This window comes from Xyrauchen texanus, chromosome 49 (genome assembly GCF_025860055.1).
Source record: "Xyrauchen texanus isolate HMW12.3.18 chromosome 49, RBS_HiC_50CHRs, whole genome shotgun sequence".
In the NCBI taxonomy this organism is placed as follows: Eukaryota; Metazoa; Chordata; class Actinopteri; order Cypriniformes; family Catostomidae; genus Xyrauchen; species Xyrauchen texanus.
In genome coordinates this window covers 3,680,333-3,699,392 of record NC_068324.1, presented here as the reverse complement: position 1 = coordinate 3,699,392, position 19,060 = coordinate 3,680,333, and the positions used below count along the sequence as shown (strand labels likewise).

The 19,060-nt window shown below is 39.2% G+C and overlaps 1 protein-coding gene across 1 annotated transcript; it reads right to left on the bottom strand.

Moving 5' to 3' along the window:
• Positions 1-7,228: 7,228 nt before the first annotated feature.
• Positions 7,229-18,123, bottom strand: LOC127640221 (cadherin-related family member 5-like). Its single transcript, XM_052122675.1, has 13 exons — positions 17,923-18,123; positions 16,400-16,489; positions 16,165-16,251; positions 15,770-15,871; positions 13,651-13,831; positions 11,902-11,988; positions 11,627-11,724; positions 11,175-11,381; positions 10,291-10,404; positions 9,733-9,799; positions 9,219-9,428; positions 8,558-8,733; positions 7,229-7,711 (listed from the first exon to the last, which is right to left on the bottom strand). Exons 1-13 carry the CDS (start codon positions 18,121-18,123, stop codon positions 7,229-7,231), a joined length of 2,103 nt encoding a protein of 700 aa, XP_051978635.1.
• Between the last annotated feature and the right edge of the window lie 937 nt (positions 18,124-19,060).

The window sequence follows — 19,060 nt, the reverse complement described above, 5'->3', positions numbered from 1 at the left end:
GAATTACTATTTCAGTAAAAATAATAATAATATTAATCACGCTCAACGGCATACATTTTTGTTTTTTTCCTCACAAAAAGCTGTCATATGGCTTCAGAATTGTTTTTGCTGTCGTTCACCCAAAAATGTCAATTCTATCGTCATTTATTTAGCCTAAAGCTACCCGTTTTCTATTTTTGGATGCATAAATTGCAATCCAAATGCAATTGCAAATTTCATATTACCGTTTACACAAACATACACATTTTGCCAAATTTTAGTCGGAATAGCAAAGTCCATATGCAAATGCATTTCCTATGTCTTACGAGTTATGACCCTGTCATTTTAAAAAAGCTATATTAATGTGGGTATATTAATAATACCCACTTGACAATTCGAGAAACTGCGACACCTGTTTTTTGTTTTTTGTGCTGGTTCCGCCTAGCGGCTGGAGCTTGTTTTGTGGAATAACACTACTTCGGGACAGTTGTGTATGAATCTGTTCGTTCTTTGTGCTTATGCCTCCTGTTGGCTGGAATATTTTTAAGGGTCATTAGAATGATTACATCATTTGCTGCACTCATAACAACTGGCTCACTGAACAATTGTTTGTCTGTCCGAGGAAACTGAATGGCATTATATCAGATTGAATTTGTTTTGTGGAGGAACACACCATCGAGACAGTTCTGTGAATGAATCTACTTGTTCATTATGTTAATTCTACCTATTGGCTGGGGTTTGTTTTACCAAGTATTTTCTGTTATGTAATTTTGCCTTACAGAATTTATGCAGAAGCACTGACAAAGTTGTCGTGGGGGCTCTCGTGTGCGTACATGGACTCTTTGAGTTTAGAGGGATTGATGCCGGTTGACGCTGTCGTGCACGGGGTTAATGTGCACGTTTACTTTTTTCAGTTTCTTTTGGGGGGGGTGGGGGGGTTCGAGAGGGAGTTTGGGGTTTGATTGTTGCAAAAATTTGTAATATTGTCTGTATAATCTTGTTTTTGACACACAATTTATTTTTTCCAATATATCAAATGTCAAATGTTAGTATGAGTGGGTTACCTTTCCCCATGTGGAGTGTTAATGGGTTGGGGCACCCCATAAAAAGAAGGAAGGTTATTTATTTTCTTACACGTAAGAAATACGATATAGTGTTTCTTCAAGAAACACACCTTTCTCCGTAGGAAGCTGACAAATTTGGGAAGATATGGGGTGGGCATGTTTTTTTAGTGCTGGCACAAGTAAGGGCAGGGGAGTCATTACACTGATAAGTAAACATCTACAATTCAAATGTCTCAAACAGATTAAAGATAAATTAGGAAGAGTCATTATTGTTTTAGCAGAAATGGCAAAGGTTGGTTTTGGCTCATATTTATGCACCTAACATTGATGATCAGGGCTTTTTTATAGTTCTTGAAGGGATGTTGCAAGCCACTGGCACCCCTCATGATATAATATTGGGAGGAGACTTTAATCTTTTGATGGACTCAGTCCTTGATCATAGTGATGTAAAAGTGTGTAAGCCCCCTAGAGCAACATCGACACTTCACAGGATGTGTAAAAATCTTGGTCTTACAGATATTTGGAGACTTTTGATTATATGGAGATTTTTTTATATCCCTCATTTCATCTGTTGTGGATTGCTCAATAGGAAACATCTTAGTCTCAGATCACGCCCTGGTGTGCTTAAAGGTGTTGCCACATACTGAGTAAAAGCAATCCTATAGTTAGCACTTTAATGTATCCCTTTTGCAAAATCCTGATTTCCAACAAATATTAAAGGCTGAAATCACTGTTTATATGGAGACCAACTGGTCCTCAGTATCCTCTGTGGGTGTGGCTTGGGAGGCACTTAAGGTGGTTCTTAGGGATCGTATCATACAGTATGCCTCATTCATCAAAAAATCCAAATCACGAGAACTTGTGGAGTTAGAAGGGAATATTAAAAGTGCTGTGGCAGAGCTGAAGCACCGAATGTCATCCGATGGCCTCAGAGAATTGACCCGATTGAAATATAGATATAAAACTATTTTACACTACAACATACTTTGAGTTGGGGGACAAAGCAGGGAAGCTTTTGGCTAAATATTTAAAGCAGAGAGTCTTTTTCTACCATTCTCTCAGTGAAATCTGCTGGTGGAAAAATATTTACCTCAGCCATTGATATTAATAATGCTTTTAAAGAATTCTATCTTGATCTTTATAGTTCCACGTCTTCGTCTACTGATGAAGATATTAGAAACTTTGTGGAACCATTAAAAATCCCCAAGCTGACGACTGCACAAAACTCTGAGATAACCTTGGAGGAGCTTGACAAGGTAATTAAGGCCATGCCTGCAGGCAAGGCTCCTGCTGAATTTTTTAGATCTTCTGCTACAGAACTGTCTCCAATTTTGTTAGAAGTTTATACGGAATAATTAAAGAATGGAAAGCTTCCTCCAACCATGACACAGGCCCGGATCATTTTGATTCTTAAAAAGGACAAAGATCCAAGTGTGTGTAAAAGTTACTGTCCAATTTCCCTGATACAGCTAGATGTGAAAATTTTGTCAAAGTGCATTAAGTATTTGGGCATTTTATTCCCAGCAAATTTGTCTGATTTAGTGAGTTAATATTGACCCTTTAATAAAAAATGTTTTCGAGCGATCTGTACTCAAGACATGTTTTCCACATATATATCACATTAAAATGGGTTTATGTGCCAGTAAATAAATGCAAAATAGGAGTCGACCAATAGTTGATTTTGCTGATATGATGTGTTTAAAGAAAGGCATTTAATCTACCAATGGTTTTTAAAATTGGTAGCACATATTAAATGTTCTTAGTCTTCACTTCCTGTGATGGGAAGTACCAGACAGAGGCTACAAGAGTCCAAATTGATTTAAATTCCAGATGCAGAGTATGGTGCTACCAAAATACTAATAACCAATGGAAAAAAAGGATTTGATTCATAGCGCAGCCCTTTTAACTTTAAAGGCTGAAATACTCTGGGGACTCTTATTTTGAAATGTTTGCGCTTCACCTCTTCTAGCTGCTCATTCATACAGTTAAGGGTAATAAAATGTGAACTCTTAAAATAATCTACAACGTAGATTAAAAGTAAACATTTTCATATTTCATCATCATCATCAACAGTTGATCATTCGTGATCGCTTATTTCCGATATGCTTGTGAACTTCTATGCAACAGCTGAAAACACTCGCAAGCACGTTTTCAATTTAAAGGACGCAGCGCATGCATTTATTTAAATCGTACTCTTCTGAAGTTTGATTATCACATTAGGTCATATCAGGACTCCCGTCTTTCCACCTCCACATTTAAGACATCTTTGAATGATAATTAAGACTTTTGTTGTGTCATTTAAGATATTTAAGACTTGTTATGATCTTAAATTTTGGAAAACTGAATGTACGACTTTTTAAGGATCTGCGGAAACCCTATATATATATATATATATATATATTAGCAAAAATCTGATTTTGGCCCTGTATTTCAGCCAAAACAATAGTGATTCTTCCTACATTTTCTTTAATCTGTTTGAGATATTTTAATTGTTAATGCTTCTTTATCAATGTAATGACTTCCCTGCTCTTACTCAAACCAGCACTGTACAAAACACATGCCCATCCCAAACTGTGCCAAGTTTTTCAGCTTCCTGTGAAGAAAGGTGCATTTCTTGAAGGAACACTATATCACAATTTTTACGCTTAAGAAAAGATACCACCTTATTTAAGAATTAGCACAGGCTAAATTAAAGTTGTCTCTAAAAGTATTGGAACACTTAAAGGGATAGTTCACCCAAAAATGAAAATTCTCTCATCATTTACTCACACTCATGCCATCCCAGTATGTGTATGACTTTGTTTCTTCTGCTAAACACAAAGATTTTTAGAAGAATTTCTCAGCTATGTAGTCCTTACAATGCAAGTGAATGGTGACCAGAACTTTGAAGCTCAAAACAAGCATGTAAATTCATCTTAAAAGTAATCCATAAGACTTTAGTAGTTTAATCCATGTCTTCAGAAGCAATATATGTGTGGGTGAGAAACAGATCAATATTTAAGTCCTTTATTTTTTACTATAAATTCTCCCTGCTCAGTCAATCTCCACTTCACATTTACATTCTCCTTCTTCTGTACTTTGTGAATATCACCCCCTACTGGGCAGGGAGAAGAATTTATGATTTGTTCTGTTTGTCACTCACACCTATCATATCGTATCTGAACACATGGATTAACCACTGGGGTCATATGGATAACATTTCTGCTGCCTTTACGTGGATTTTGGAGTTTTAAAATGTTGGCACCCATTCACTTGTATGTGTTCACGTGCATAACAATGTACGAATGTCATTGCATTAGATTACAAAGTAGCAAGCCAAGTGGTATATGATTTAAAGCTACTGTAAGTTTAGCAAAAACATTTCACAAAAAATTGTATCTATCTTTTAATTATAAAACAACATAATTGTTGTCAAACATGGGAGCACACCTGTGTGAATTTTGAGGGGAACTGATTGGCTACTAAAAATCTATTTGGATCAGTTATTTAGAAGTCTTTGCAGAAATAGCTCATAAGACGTTAGTTTTGAGAAAAGCTCTAGCAGCATTTGTTTGCAGATGCCTCTTGCTTCAATATTTTGTTATCAAATGCAATATATTTTTTTATACATTTAAATGATTTATGGGGCCAGTGTATATTAAAAACATCAGAGACTGTCAAATATGTTTTATTATACTGAAAACAACCCTCTGTTGTCCCATGAACTGTGAAGTGTTTATGAAAGAGATTTTTTGTTGGCCCCAGAGGAGCGCTGTTCCCCAATTGAAAACATTAAAGTGGTGACCCTGAAGAGGGAGCTATTTCACCTTATAAATATGTGCTGTGGCGTTACCATTGATGGTATCAGTTGGTAAAACCATGGTACTTCAATGTACAGTACTTAAAGGAATATCTTGATATTACCAGAGTGTCCAAAACACATGGTATTATCGAGGCAACCCTGTCGTTTTCAGATATACAGTAGTATATAGTATAGACATGATAACTAAACTTTCAAAATGTTCCTCAAGTAGGGATACACTTGATTCGGATATTCAGGCCTAAATATTTAGATATTTATTTTGATTTGATTTTGGAGTGAAATATGACCTGGATGATTCACCTGTAGAGATAGACCTGATTCAGTCTGTTTGTTTGTGGTACGCATTACATAACAGCATGCAAATGAACAATACAGCACTCAAAGTTGGACCAAGATACCTGTGACTGTTCTCGGGTTAATGATTAAAGGTTATCTAAGCAGCTATAAAATAATTTATGATTATTGTGAATGGATTTTGTGATTCGAGGGCAAGATTCCACGGCAACAGCACAAACACAAATAAACACGCAGTTAAGGCCACAAGGATATCAAAGCAAATGTCTCCACATTTAATGGCAACATCTAAGCTAACATTTGTTATTTTACTTTAAAAGTGCAGTGCAGTCAAATACTTAATTTCACTTTGAAAGACCCCATGAAATAAAAATGGAAGTTTTGTGACTTTTAGTCCATGTTAGCTCTGAGGCCCAGGCCCGCCTGTAAGGGAGGAAAAGGGGCAGCTTTCAGGGGCCCAGCCACTGAGGGGGCCCAAGAGAGATAGGTGAACACCCCCAATAGTGCTACGACGTCTGTAGACCTAATATTGTGTAGGTACCCCTTGTGCTGCCACAGTAACCAACCTGCATCTCAGAATAGCATTCTGCGATTATGTTCTTCTCACCACAATTGTACAGAGCGGTTATCTGAGTTACCATAGACTTTATCAGTTTGAACCATTCTGGCCATTCTCTGTTGACCTCTCTCATCAACAAGACATTTCCATCCACAGAACTGCCCCTCTCTGGATGTTTTTAGTTTTTGGCACCATTCGGAGTAAATTCTAGAGACTGTTGTGCATGAAAATCCCAGAAATACTCAAACCAGCCCAGATGCAGATTGGCGCTGTTTTGGTGGCACGAGGGGGACCTACACAGTATTAGACAGGTGGTTGTAATATTATGTCTTATCGGTGTATACCGGCATGGGCAAATTTACGTTACCATGGCAACATTTTTAGAAAAACATGCCTTATTACACATTTCGCTGCAGTTTACCAATAAATTGTCCATCGTGGGGCGCCAAAAGTGAGTGAAATGATGTCATAATCAGATGAGGTTAAGGTAAATATTAGACGGAGTCAAATGTACCTCCCTAACCTAAAACTTTAAGCTAAACCTAACAGACATCTTCACCCTAAACCAACACCTAAACGTAACCAATAGTGTCCTAAAAGCAAATGAGAGGTGGACAAGACATCCTTACCCTAAACCAATTCCTAAATCTAACCGATAGTGTAAAAGCAAATGAGGCATGAAAAGCAAATTTTTTGAAGTAACCACGTCATTTCGTGTCACTTCTAGGACAAATCCGTCTCACATGTCCACTTGAGCGCTTGACTGGTCTTGAACCACAGTTTTCAGAGTCAAAAGTCCAACACTATCAGGTGAGCTACCGCGGAAGCTAATCACATTGGAATAAGTGTGTAAATGTTGGTGGGTCTGTAATACAAGTGTTAAATGTATAGTTTTTCAAATGGTGCATTATAGTAAAAGTGTTTTGATATCATAACATAGCAGTGTGTATGTAAGTAACAGATTGAAAAAGCACACAAGTCGACATGTGAGCCAAAAATGTTATTAAGCATCAGAAAATGACATGACTGCTTCAGCAATATCGTTTTTCATCTCACATTTGCTTTTTATAAAACCATCGGTTAGGTTTAAGGTTTAAGGTAGGAAGGTAAAACCTGTTGTGAGTACATTTTACTCGCTTTTAGCGCCACACGGTGGACATTTCACCTCGGAACTGCAGCGATACCCGTAAAGGACGGGTTGACTGTTGCCACACTCGTATATTTTTCATGGGATCAGGCTGGATTTTTTGCAGTGTGGACTATATTTACAAACTTAAAAATAGAAAGGGCATATGATAAATTAAATAGTTATTTCATTGATTCTTTAGCAAACATATAATAACTTGAATGATCATTTTAACATTTTCTCTTCTGCTACAATGGCAAACATTTGATCTAAACTCAAGTCCTATTTGTTTGCAGCTTTTGCGCTGTAATGTTCCTTCAGCTGAGAAATAGGCCATCCATTTGCTTTAAAATCCCCAAACTGGCTCTACAATCAGAGCTCTACAAATCTGAAGCCATTCTGCCTTAATCTTCTAAAGCCTCTAGAATATCTCCCTGCCAGTCCTTCATCCATGTCTGTAGATGATCATCATCTTCCTGTTCCTCCTCACTGTCATCCTCTTCTTCATGGTCTCCCTCCAGGTCACCAGTGTTTGGAATGATGACTACTTCCTCTTTGGTGTTAGGGTCAATATCTTTCTTAAACCAGACGGCTTTGTAGCCCTCCTCTGCATGTCGCTCTTTGGTAAGGATCGGTTTCACCTCCTTCTCGCCGTCTAGGGTATCTAAACTCCCCAGGCTGGTGGAATCGGGCTGAATGCTACGGGTGGCGGGTGTTTGGAGAATCGAAGTACTGCTGGGTGTCACCTGCTCTTGTGGCCCAGATTCTAGTTTCATCTCCAGGTCAGCAGCCAGCCTAGAGATCACGCTTAAAGAACCATCATCATGCTGGAAGTCCTCGTTAATGTACTGCACACCCTCCTTGGGACCACCCAAACCCCCTCCCAACTGCCAAAAGAAAAAGATATGCTGTAAATATACATTACAGTGTTTAATTTAAGGTTTGGCCCATTGTTAGTAACTTGTTCTATCGATCATTTTGGGCTTCACTGTCATTTTATCTATCTATCTATCTATCTATCTATCTATCTATCTATCTATCTATCTATCTATCTATCTATCTATCTATCTATCTATCTATCTATCTATCTATCTATCTATCTGTCTACCTGTCTGTCTGTCTATCTATCTGTCTGTCTGTCTGTCTGTCTGTCTATCTATCTATCTGTGAGGGCAGGGCCAGGTCGTGATGCTGCACACCCGGCCACTAATCAGGCTAATCAAGCCTCAGAGAGGGATAAAAACTGACTGGAAGCTGCACTATGAGAGAGAGAGAGAGATTTCCTGGCAGCTGTCCAACACCTTTGTGTGTTTGTCTTTTTGTTTAGTTCTTCATTAAACTATTATTTATATCGTCAAGCCAGTTCTCGCCTCCTTTCCATTAATCCCTTTACTCTATCTATCTATCTATCTATCTATCTATCTATCTATCTATCTATCTATCTATCTATCTATCTATCTATCTATCTATCTATCTATCTATCTATCTATCTATCTATTGTTCTATCATTTGTTCTGCTTTCTGTCGTTCTATATTTCATTCAGATGTAGCAATTAGCCAAAACACAGCAAGCCTACATCCCTTCAAATTTTAAATCTTTTAACCTGAAACATGAAACATTTCTTTTTTTGGTTTCAAAGTCAGCCATTGAATAATTGAGTGATACAGCTTGTGTTTAACATGTTAACTAAAAAGCAACATCTGTGTGTAATAGTCATTTATTAGAAACTCACAGTGCTACGGAAGACGCTAGCTTCGGAAAGTTTCTTCCAGTCTGTGTTATGGCCCTTGATGCGGTGTGCCAGCAGTCCGATACAAACCAAGCACAGGACTATCACCACAGCCAAACTGGCCCCTAGAGCTGCCATATCTTCTGTTCTATACTCACCCACTCTCACCTGCGGCCCATCTGGAACACAGAACATGTGAGATACACTGTTTTTTAGCATGCTTATATGGCGAACAGCACACAGCCCAAGCTGGTTTGCTGGTCTTAGCTGGCTAAGCTGTTTTAGCTGGTCTAGTTCCAAATCCGACCAACTGAAATGCCCTAAACCCTGTTAAAAACAGCTAATGGACTAGACTGACCAGGCAATTGTTCAGCAAACCAGCTTAGGCTAGTTTAAGATTTTTAGCAGGGCTTAAACAGTCAGATTTGCAAGGTGTCAGCAGAATAAAACATGCAACCTTGATGCAAACAAGCTTTCAACCAGCCTAAATTGGTGCTCTGGTCTTAGTTGGCCTCGCAGCCTGGTCAACCTGGACTGTTGGTTGGTTTTAGAGACCAGTTAAACCATCTGACCACCATCATTGGCTGCTATTTCGAACACAGCATACGACATAACACACCACAAGAATTAGCTAGGCTAGTTAGCTTAGCATAAGTGAGTGTACCTGTGGTGGGGCCAGGAGTTGTGGAGGTGACAGAGTTAGAGGTAGAGGTGTCTGGGTTAGAGGTAGAGGTGTCTGGGTTAGAGGTGGAGGTGTCTGGGTTAGAGGTAGAGGTGTCTGGGTTAGAGGTGGAGGTGCTTTCTGTTTGTGGTGTGTCAGTGATCTTATTTGTGGTTATGATAGACGTAGTGACCATAGTGGTTGTGGGAATCCCTGAAGAAGAAGAAAATATTTTAAACGATACGCTGATTAAGGCTCTGTAATGATGTTTAGCTAATCTCTTTAATGGCCTGAAATATAAACGGATTTAGCGCAACCCTTGCAGCATCAAAGTATATCCATGCTTCCATCACCAAAACCTTTTGCTGAAAGCTAGCTTAAAGCCAGGCAAAATTGCTGTGATTAGCCCACACCTTTTTAGCCACTTTTGATTAAACCTGTTTAGATTGCATCATATTATTAGCATGAATATAACTAGGTGTTATCTTGGTAGAATGCAGTATTGAGTCGGTCTTACCTGGAGTAACCTCAACGGTAAGGGAAGCAATGCTTGATTCATTGTTGGTCATGTCAACCACCCTCATCTAAGTCACATTGAATAACATAGTAATATATGAATATTTCAGTCAGAAAGTAAAAAAAAATTTACATGTAGAAATTGCGTTAACCCTTACCAGCCGGGGGGTTCAAATTTGGGAACAATTATTCCCATGGTTCCCGTCTCTATATTTTCGCCATCCAATCACCATGCCTAGATACTCATGACAATTTAAGCTAAATGCTAGTTATTTCTGGAAAAAATGGCATGGCCGTCGGCGTTCATCAGACAGGCAGCTAGCCTCAATTTTTAAGCACATTTCTGTGAAACTTGCTAAATAAACATAAGCTCAATAAATATCAATAACTTTTTTTGCCATTTTTGAATTTGTGATCTGTGATGGATTTGTGAAGAACACACTGCTGGCTACAAATTGTGTACTTACTTTCTGTTGTAGAGTTGGAGAGGGAATTTTCATAATTTTGGGCTAAGGCTTGAAAGGGTTAAATATAAACATTGCAAAAGTTAAGTTCTCACTTGTAAATTTACAGTGCCAGGGGCAACTGCCTTTGCCATGAGTATGAAGCCTTCTGGAGTTATCGAGAAGTCAGTGCCATCTACAATCTCAATTCTGATGTTAGGATTCATCCCCTATGAAGAAACAAGTTCAGCATTTGACTCCAGAAACATAAAGAATATGGGCCTCATTCATGAAACACAAGTATTGCATTTCTGAGTAAATCAATCTGTAGCGTTGAATTGAATGCGACGGTTTACATAAGAATGAATTTATGAACGATTCAATTCAAAGCATGAAGTTACAATTTGTTTTTAAAAATTCAGGAAGACTTATACTGATATTTATTTGATGAATATAAAACGGAAATGTAATTTCACTCTTTGGCAAAAGCCCCATCTGGCAGTGCGAAGAAGTCTCGAAACTGGCATATCTTGCCGGAGATAGGAGGCAGGGGTGAGGAGACTACCCCCGTGCAGGACGGGACTCAACTGGTGGTGGTGGGGTGGTGGAGGTTGCCATGTTAGCTCACTGAAACAGCGATGTGATTGTGAGCAGACTTATAAAGCAATGGCTTACATGTGATTGGCTAGGAGTTACTTAGCTAATGGTGCGATGATGTACAGCTGCTAGTCTTCCCGCTCAAACTACGCTGCGCGTACATTTCAGTTCAACGCTACTATTTACATGAGAATTGTTTTATGACCAATTTAGTCCAATCCTAGCAAAAGAAACTTGTTTTCCATTTGAATTAAGTTCTTTCTGACTGTGTTTTACACAGGTATTCCCCTTTAAAGGCAGTGTTTTTTTATAGATTAACAGCCAGTTAATGTGCTGGTTGATACATGAGTATGCAGCTCTGGGATGGACCGTGCACAGACCACAGTGCAGTTTGAGTTCTTACATTAGAAAAGTCTTCATCTGTTGCCTGTACACGGAGGGGCTTGTTGGAGGTTTCGCTCTCCATTAACAAGCTGTCCACACCTGCGTCCTCTGAGATAAAACCTTCATAACTGGGCTTCACAAATTTAGGAGGATGCTTACTAGTTACCACCACCCTTAGGATGACTGTGGTGGTGGCAAACTGATCAACTGTCTGCTCTTGAAATGCCTATGGAGACAGAGAAGAAAGTTGGGTTGGGAAGCAACTACAGGATGTGTTGAGATGATCTTTGAGGTCATCATTGGCATCAATTGCATCCTTGATCAATAGACTTCTATGTTTTAGCAACTTCAAAATGCTGGCACAACATTATTGTTGGGAGATAAAAAGTTAATATAAAGCACACACTTGTGCATTCAAAACTGAATGGTGGTCTAACTGCAGAAATGACTAATTAAAAATATTTTTCTCACCAAAACTTTAAGAACGAACGGGCCAGCTAAGCCAACTGGTTTTAGCATTGTGATGCTCCCACTGTTAGGGTTGATATCAAATGTATCATCTTCATTTCCTGAACATAGACAAAAAAAAAAAATAAGAAAATTCACTCAGTGATCAGTCACTGGAATTGAGGGATGTATCCAAAACCATTACTCACAGGGGTGTCCACATCATTTTGGCCATTTGGTGTAACTTATTCTTTACGAATAAACCCATGAGGACCATAATGTGAAAGAATGAGTCTTACCTCCAAGAAATCTGTAGCCAATTGGCTCGTTTCTACCATTGTCACCATCAATAGCATTGACTGGACCTGGCTTCAAGGGCAAAGGACCTGTCTGTAGTGAACAAAAAATATCATATGTCTATCTGGACTGTGTCACGGCTGTTTCTGTAACTCAAGATTTATTCATTTCTTAAGGCTAGTTCAATCATTGTCCCAACACACAATAATAAACACTAAATTACACTGAGTGTTGGGTTTTGTTGACCACATTTCAAAATATTTTAATTGTGTGTTTATGCCTTGTTAGAATGACCCTAATTATGAGTTTTGGACGTCTTTGTCAAGATCAAAATTGGGTTTTTCTTCAACTTTGGGCAAATTCTGAAAGTCATGAACATTCCCACCAATGTATAATTTCTGGCACATCTCAAATTCTGTTTTGTGTTCAATATAATGGTAATGGATAATCCATCCATCCATCCATCCATCCATCCATCCATCCATCTTCAACCGCTTATCCGAAGTTGGGTCACGTGGGCAGCAGCTCCAGCATGGTGCCCCAAACTTCCCTATCCTGAGCCACATTAACCAGCTGACTGGGGGACCCCGAGGCGTTCCCTGGCCAGTATGGAGATGTAATCTCTCCACCTAGTCCTGGGCCTTCCCCGAGGCCTCCTCCCAGCTGGACGTGCCTGAAACACCTCCCTAGGGAGGCGCCCAGGAGGCATCCTTACCAGATGCCCAAACCACCTCAACTGGCTTCTTTCGACGCAAAGGAGCAGCGGGTCTACTCTGAGCTCCTCACGGATGACTGAGCTCCTCACACTATCTCTAAGGGAGAAGCCCGCCACCCTTCTGAGGAAGCCCATTTCGGCTGCTTGTACTTGCGACCTAGTTATTTCGGTCATGGCCCAGCATTCATGACCATAGGTGAGGGACGGAACGAAAACTGACCGGTAGATCGAGAGCTTTGCCTTCCGGCTCATCTCTCTTTTCGTGACAACGGTACGATAGAGTGAGTGCAGTACTGCCCCCACTTCCCTGGTTTTCCGGCCAACCTCCCGCTCCATTGTCCCATCAATTGTGAACAAGACCCCGAGGTACTTGAACTCCTTCACTTGGGGCAATACCTCCTTCCCTACTCGGTTGACCTCAACTGAGGATGTTATTGGGCGGTGGAAGAAACACTTTGAAGAACTCCTAAATCCCAAACACGCCCTATATGCTAGAGGCAGAGCCAGAGGCTGATGAGGAATCAGATTCAATTTTCCTGAGGGAGGTCAATGAGGTAGTCAAACATCTCCGCAGTGGCAAAGCCCCAGGGATTGATGAGATCCGACCAGAAATGCTGAAAGCTTTGGATGTGGAGGGGGTGTCATGGATGACACGCCTCTTCAACATTGCGTGGAAGTCTGGGACAACCCAATAATGGCCAAATTACATGAAAAAAATTTTTTTTGTTCATGTAATTTTGAAGTTTGTTTTACTAAAAATCAAACCCTGGGTTTTGAAAAGTTGAAAGTTCCTGAAGTTGAAGAAACATCCATTTATGAATTTTATGGATTTTAAACTGATTTTGCCTTCATAAAGTTGAGTAAAAAGTACAAAAATGGCAGCAACCTCAGCAGTAAAATGTACTTTACAAATATTTCTGTTTGAAATGCAATTTTATTATAGCCACAGTGTTGCTTGATGCACTTTCTTTAAAAATTTTGTAAGAACACATATTTGCACCTCTACCTACATCTTCAACAGTACAGGAAGTGATACCCACCGCTTGTTCGTTTAAGCTGACTGTCCCTTCGTAGCCAGTGTTCAGGCACAATTTGCTGGTGCTGACCTCCATTTCTGTACATGGCAGGAACCATGGTGGACGATTGTCAATGTCTATGATATTGACTATGATAGTGGCCGAGGCAGTGTGGGAGACTCCCACAGAGTCCTGGGTGTCCTGAAATGATCAAGACCATTATTTGCACCCTCTGCTTTCAATATCAATCAAGTATTTTTAGACAAAAAGAACCACCCTTTAAAAATGTAATTGATATTTCACTGAAAACGTAAATTTGGTCTTCATTTACTCACCCGCATTTTATTTGATAAGCAAATTGAGATATTTAGCAGAATGTCCAGACTGTTCTTTTCCATGTAGTGAAAGTGGACAGGGATTTATACAAGCAAAGCCCCAAAATGACATACAATAACTACCAAAAAAGCAGTCCAAACATGTATTTGCTATATTCCAAGTCTTCTGAGACCATATGTAAGATACTTAAATGGGGTCGGACCACAGTACTAAGATACAATCTTTTGGGGGCATTTTGACGGGATGGAACGTAAAAAAAAAATTATCTTCCGATTCTGATACCTGAACTATCAGTATCAGCTGATACCGATCCCGATCCGATCCGGAATGAGTTTATAACATGTATAATTCACTGTGTGGAACTGATTGGGAGTACTCTGTGTAAAGAAGCAAAAACCTCCAGCAATACATTATTTCATTGTAAAATAGGAAAACAAAAAAAAAACAATTACATAAAGAACATGTGTAAAACTGTATTGTTATGTAGTCTGCAGGATGCAGCAGCAAAAATAACAGTAATTCCAGTGAAAGTCTTCAATAGAGAAGAAGCCAGTTCTGTTTACACATTTTAACTAGTATCTGGACTTGTAAATGGTTTCAGATCTCTCTCTCTCTCTCTCTCTCTCTCTCTCTCTCTCTCTCTCTCTCTCTCTCTCTCTCTAGTTTTTTCATTTTAGTTTTATTAGTACATCAATCCACTTTTCAATCACACAGTAATTTTTGGGACCCAATTTGTTTTTATTGTAATTTCTAATAATAATAATAAGATTTTGGATGACTGTAAGAGGCTGAATAAAATGCACAAGTTATATGGACTATTTTAATGGTGATTTGAAGGTTATTTCTGCCATTATTTGAGCTTGACAGTAACGTCAATGCGGATCGGGCTCGTAGGGCCAATACCCAATCTGGGTAAAAACGTCAGTATCGGACTCAATACCGATCCATGTATCAGATCAGTGCCATCCCTAATTTTGACCTTTTTGGTGTGCAAGTGGTAGATATTGTTTACATCTTGTGGCTTTACTTTTGAAACAGTGAGTGTTTAAACGTTTACAGATTGGCCCCATTCAGGGCTGGACTGGTAATCTGGCATACCGGGCATTTTCCCGGTGGGCTGACGCACTTTGGGGCCGATCAGGTGGGACTGGCCATCTGAGCGGGCCGGTGGATCAGCGATAAGCTAAAATGGACTGCAGCATTATGCAGAACGGACCACAAAACGGCGCCACGATATGCAGAAAAGGCCCACAAATCCCCCCCCCCCCCCAGGACACACCTTGCTATGTAAAATCCCGGGCCGATTTCTCTTCCCACTCCATCCCTGGCCCCATTGACTTCAATTGTAAGTGCTTCACTGTAACCTAGATTTTTGCTTTTTATTTTTAAAGGAGGGAAATTGTTCATTTCTCTATTTATCGGACCGAAAGGAGGGTGTCAGAAGTTTCTTTGGGGGCACAAGGACAATTTATGGGGCAATGCCCCCCAACCCCCACTCAGACCCTGCCATGTCAGGCGGGCTGCTCTTGTATCATGTTTAGAAAGGGTGAGATGCAAGATTTTCAGTGAATTATTTTGTGACTGTCTGTTCCTCACACAAAATATCCTATATTTTTGGAGCATGGCCAAACAAAACAAAATCACTGTCCACTTTTGATTTTTGGGAGAGAAGAAAAATGCCTTGATATTCTGCTAACCATCTCCTTTTGTGTTTGACATCATGGTGAGGAAATAATGTCATAGCCATAAAAAAAGGAACCCTTTAAATACTCTTCAGAGAAATCTCCAGGACGACGAACTCACCTGTGCATACAGCATCATTGTGACTTTTTTAATGATGTCATAATCAAGCCGTTTTTTCACCAGTATGTCAGGATTAATAGTGCTCAACAGATCAAATTCTCCCTGAAAAAAAAAAGATTTTTTTTAGACAGATTTAGAAACACATTGTGTGCAGGAAATAGTCCTAATAGAATGTGTACAGCATTCCTTTTGGAATATTTGGCCATCTGACTTCCGTCCAGTAGCTCGACATTCCAATGCAAGTAAGCTTCTGATAAAGACGACATAGTATACAATAGAAGTTTCTATGTACATTCTGCTGTACATATAAATAACATTTTATTTGACTTTATTTTAAGAATGTGTAGATATGTTCACTTAGTTATGACAAGTTATGGAAATCATCTCAGATGTACCTCGGGTGAAATCAGATTATAGTAGAGGTGATCACCATCAGCATCTTTTGCAGTGATTTTCGCCACAGTGGTACCCTCTATTGTTAACTACAAAATTGAAAGAATATAATTTTTTGAACTTTTTAAAACAATCGTGAACAAAAGCAGATAAAAGAATAAAGACAAACTAATCCATACAGCATAAGCAACATTAATTTTTTCAGCTAAACAAGTAAAATGAGATATGTTCTTGTACCTCATTGACGTCAATTGTGAACTGGCTCTCTGCAAACACTGGAGGATTATCATTTATGTTCTCAACAGCTATGTTCAGTGTTAATAAGGTCTAAAAGATCAAATGATGACATGCAGGAGATTAATTTACTTTAATGGTTCAGTAAACATTGTAAATACACAAAGAGAAACAAAGTATTTTGTTTAAAGGAATATTCCGGGTTCAATACAAGTTAAGCTCGTTCATCAGCATTTGTGGCGTAATGTTGATTACAACAAAAATTAGTATTGACACGTCTCTCCTTTTCTTTAAAAATGTTTTTTTTAAAAAGATGAAGCAAAAATCGAGGTTACAGTGAGGCCCTTACAATGGAAGTGAATGAGAACACATTTTTCGAGGGTTTAAAAAAAGATATCTGAAGCTTATAATGTCATAAAAGCACTTACATGAACTCTTTTGTATTATTCGAGTTGTAAAGTTTTTTTAAGGTTCTAGAGTTTTCGGAGGTACGTTGTCTTGGCAACAAAGTATCAAATTCAACAGAAAAGGTTAGTAATTGATTTTATCACTCTAAAATCATGTTAAACGCATATTGTTTACGTCTTGTGGCTACTTTTGAAACAGTGAGTGTTTAAACGTTTGCAGATTGGCCCCATTCGGGGGCTGGACTGGTATTCCGTTATACCGGGCATTTTCCCGGTGGGCCGACGCACTTTGGAGCCGATCAGATGGGACTGGCCATCAAGAGGACTGAGCGGGCCGGTGGATCAGCCGCGAAATGGGCCGAATGGACCACGATAAGCTAAAATGGACTGCAGCGTTATGCAGAACGGACCACAAAACGGCGCCGCGATATGCAGAAAAGTATACAATAGAAGTTTCTAGTTTCTATGTACATTGCAAAAGAAACTTAAAGGGCTGGACTGGTAATCTGTCATACCGGGCATTTTCCCGGTGGGCCGACGCACTTTGGGGCCGATCAGAAAAGGCCCGCGAATCCCCCCCCACACCCACACACACACCTTGCTATGTAAAATCCCGGGCAGATTTCTCTTCCCACTCCAGCCCTGGCCCAATTGACTTCCATTGTAAGTGCTTCACTGTAACATAGATGTCTGCTTTTTTTTTTTTAAAGGAGGGAATTGTCGAAATAATTTTTGTGGTAATCAGCATTATGTAACAAATGCTGTCAATTGAGCTAAACTTGAATTAAACCTGGAATATTCCTTTAACTTGTTTCAAAATCATCATTTCTTTAATCAAATGTACTCTGGTTTTAATTGTTTTAAATGAAATACCAGATACTCACAGTTGAATCATTTTTTGTACACTCAATTTTCATCGAATAGGGCTCCTTAAATGTCTAAGAAAACCACAAAACACATGTTACCGGTCATTTTGTATATAGTGAGGGAGACATTTATCTGCTACAAATGCTTTTTTACAACAGCTTAGGAAACTTTAGCTTTATTGAGTATTGGTTGAACACAACAACAGATTTGCTTTTCATATTTGCCATTAATAATGTTATAAGATAGATTTACCTCAAAGTCCAGCACAACATTGGCAGTGATACTGCGGTCGTTAAGACTGAAGAGATTCTCTGGTTGCTGACTAGTGATACGGACTGTCACCCCCTCGTCAGCTTTAATTGTTGCAACTGTGGCATCGATAGTGTTGTTCTCCGGCACAAAAATAATGTTATGGTCTGCATTTTCCACATAGCAAAGTTCTGTATTGTTCATGGAAAGTGAAATAAGTATTATAACGTTTGTTATGTTTACGTGATTCTGATCAACACACCGTAAAAAAAAAAAAAGACATTTGTTATACATTTTGTGAAGTGTACTGTTATATGATTATTACTCTTAATAGTTATTACACAACTCCTTAGAAAGAGAAAATTACACTTTTTAAAAATAGCATAGTATAATAAATGGTCTGCACTTATACAGCACCTTTTTAACCTTAGAGGTTACCAAAGCACTTTACACTGTGTCTCATTCACCCATTCACACTCCAATGGTGGCAGAGCTGCCATGCAAGGTGCTAGCCTGCCATTGGGAGCAACTTGGGGTTCAGTGTCTTCCCCAAGGACACTTCCACATGTGGAGTCATGTGGGCCGGGGATCAAACCCCCAACCCTGGGATTAGCAGCCGCCCCGCTCTACCAACTGAGCCACAGCCGCCCCAATATTTCTTATTTTCAAAACTTTAAGCTCTTACCAGTTTGCGCTTGACTGAACTTGCCCAGGTTGAAAATAACCAGTAGACAGAAAACAACCGCAGAACCACTAGGCCTTAAATCCATTTCTCTTTGTTAGATGGTGGATCAATATCAAAGAAATATTGAGAATGACCCCTTTGTTCCAGCTCATTCGCTCCTCACAATGATCGCTTGCAAGCAGTAGCTAATGTGAGAAACTGACTTCAATCTTAACCTTTGAGAGGAACACTTATCTCGGCTTTATTGGCCATAATATAATCAGAGGTGGACTTTTGATTAATCTATCTGAGCAACCTTTATACATGCCAAGTCAAGTCAAGTCAAGTGTACATCTCTTAAAGTGTGACCACAATGAGAACGATGTTTACAAAGGAATCATTTTAGTCAATTGGATGCTACAGAGGGTACTGTTTCAAAAATGTTGTAGATCTATAACTCAGGCCATCCTTAAATTT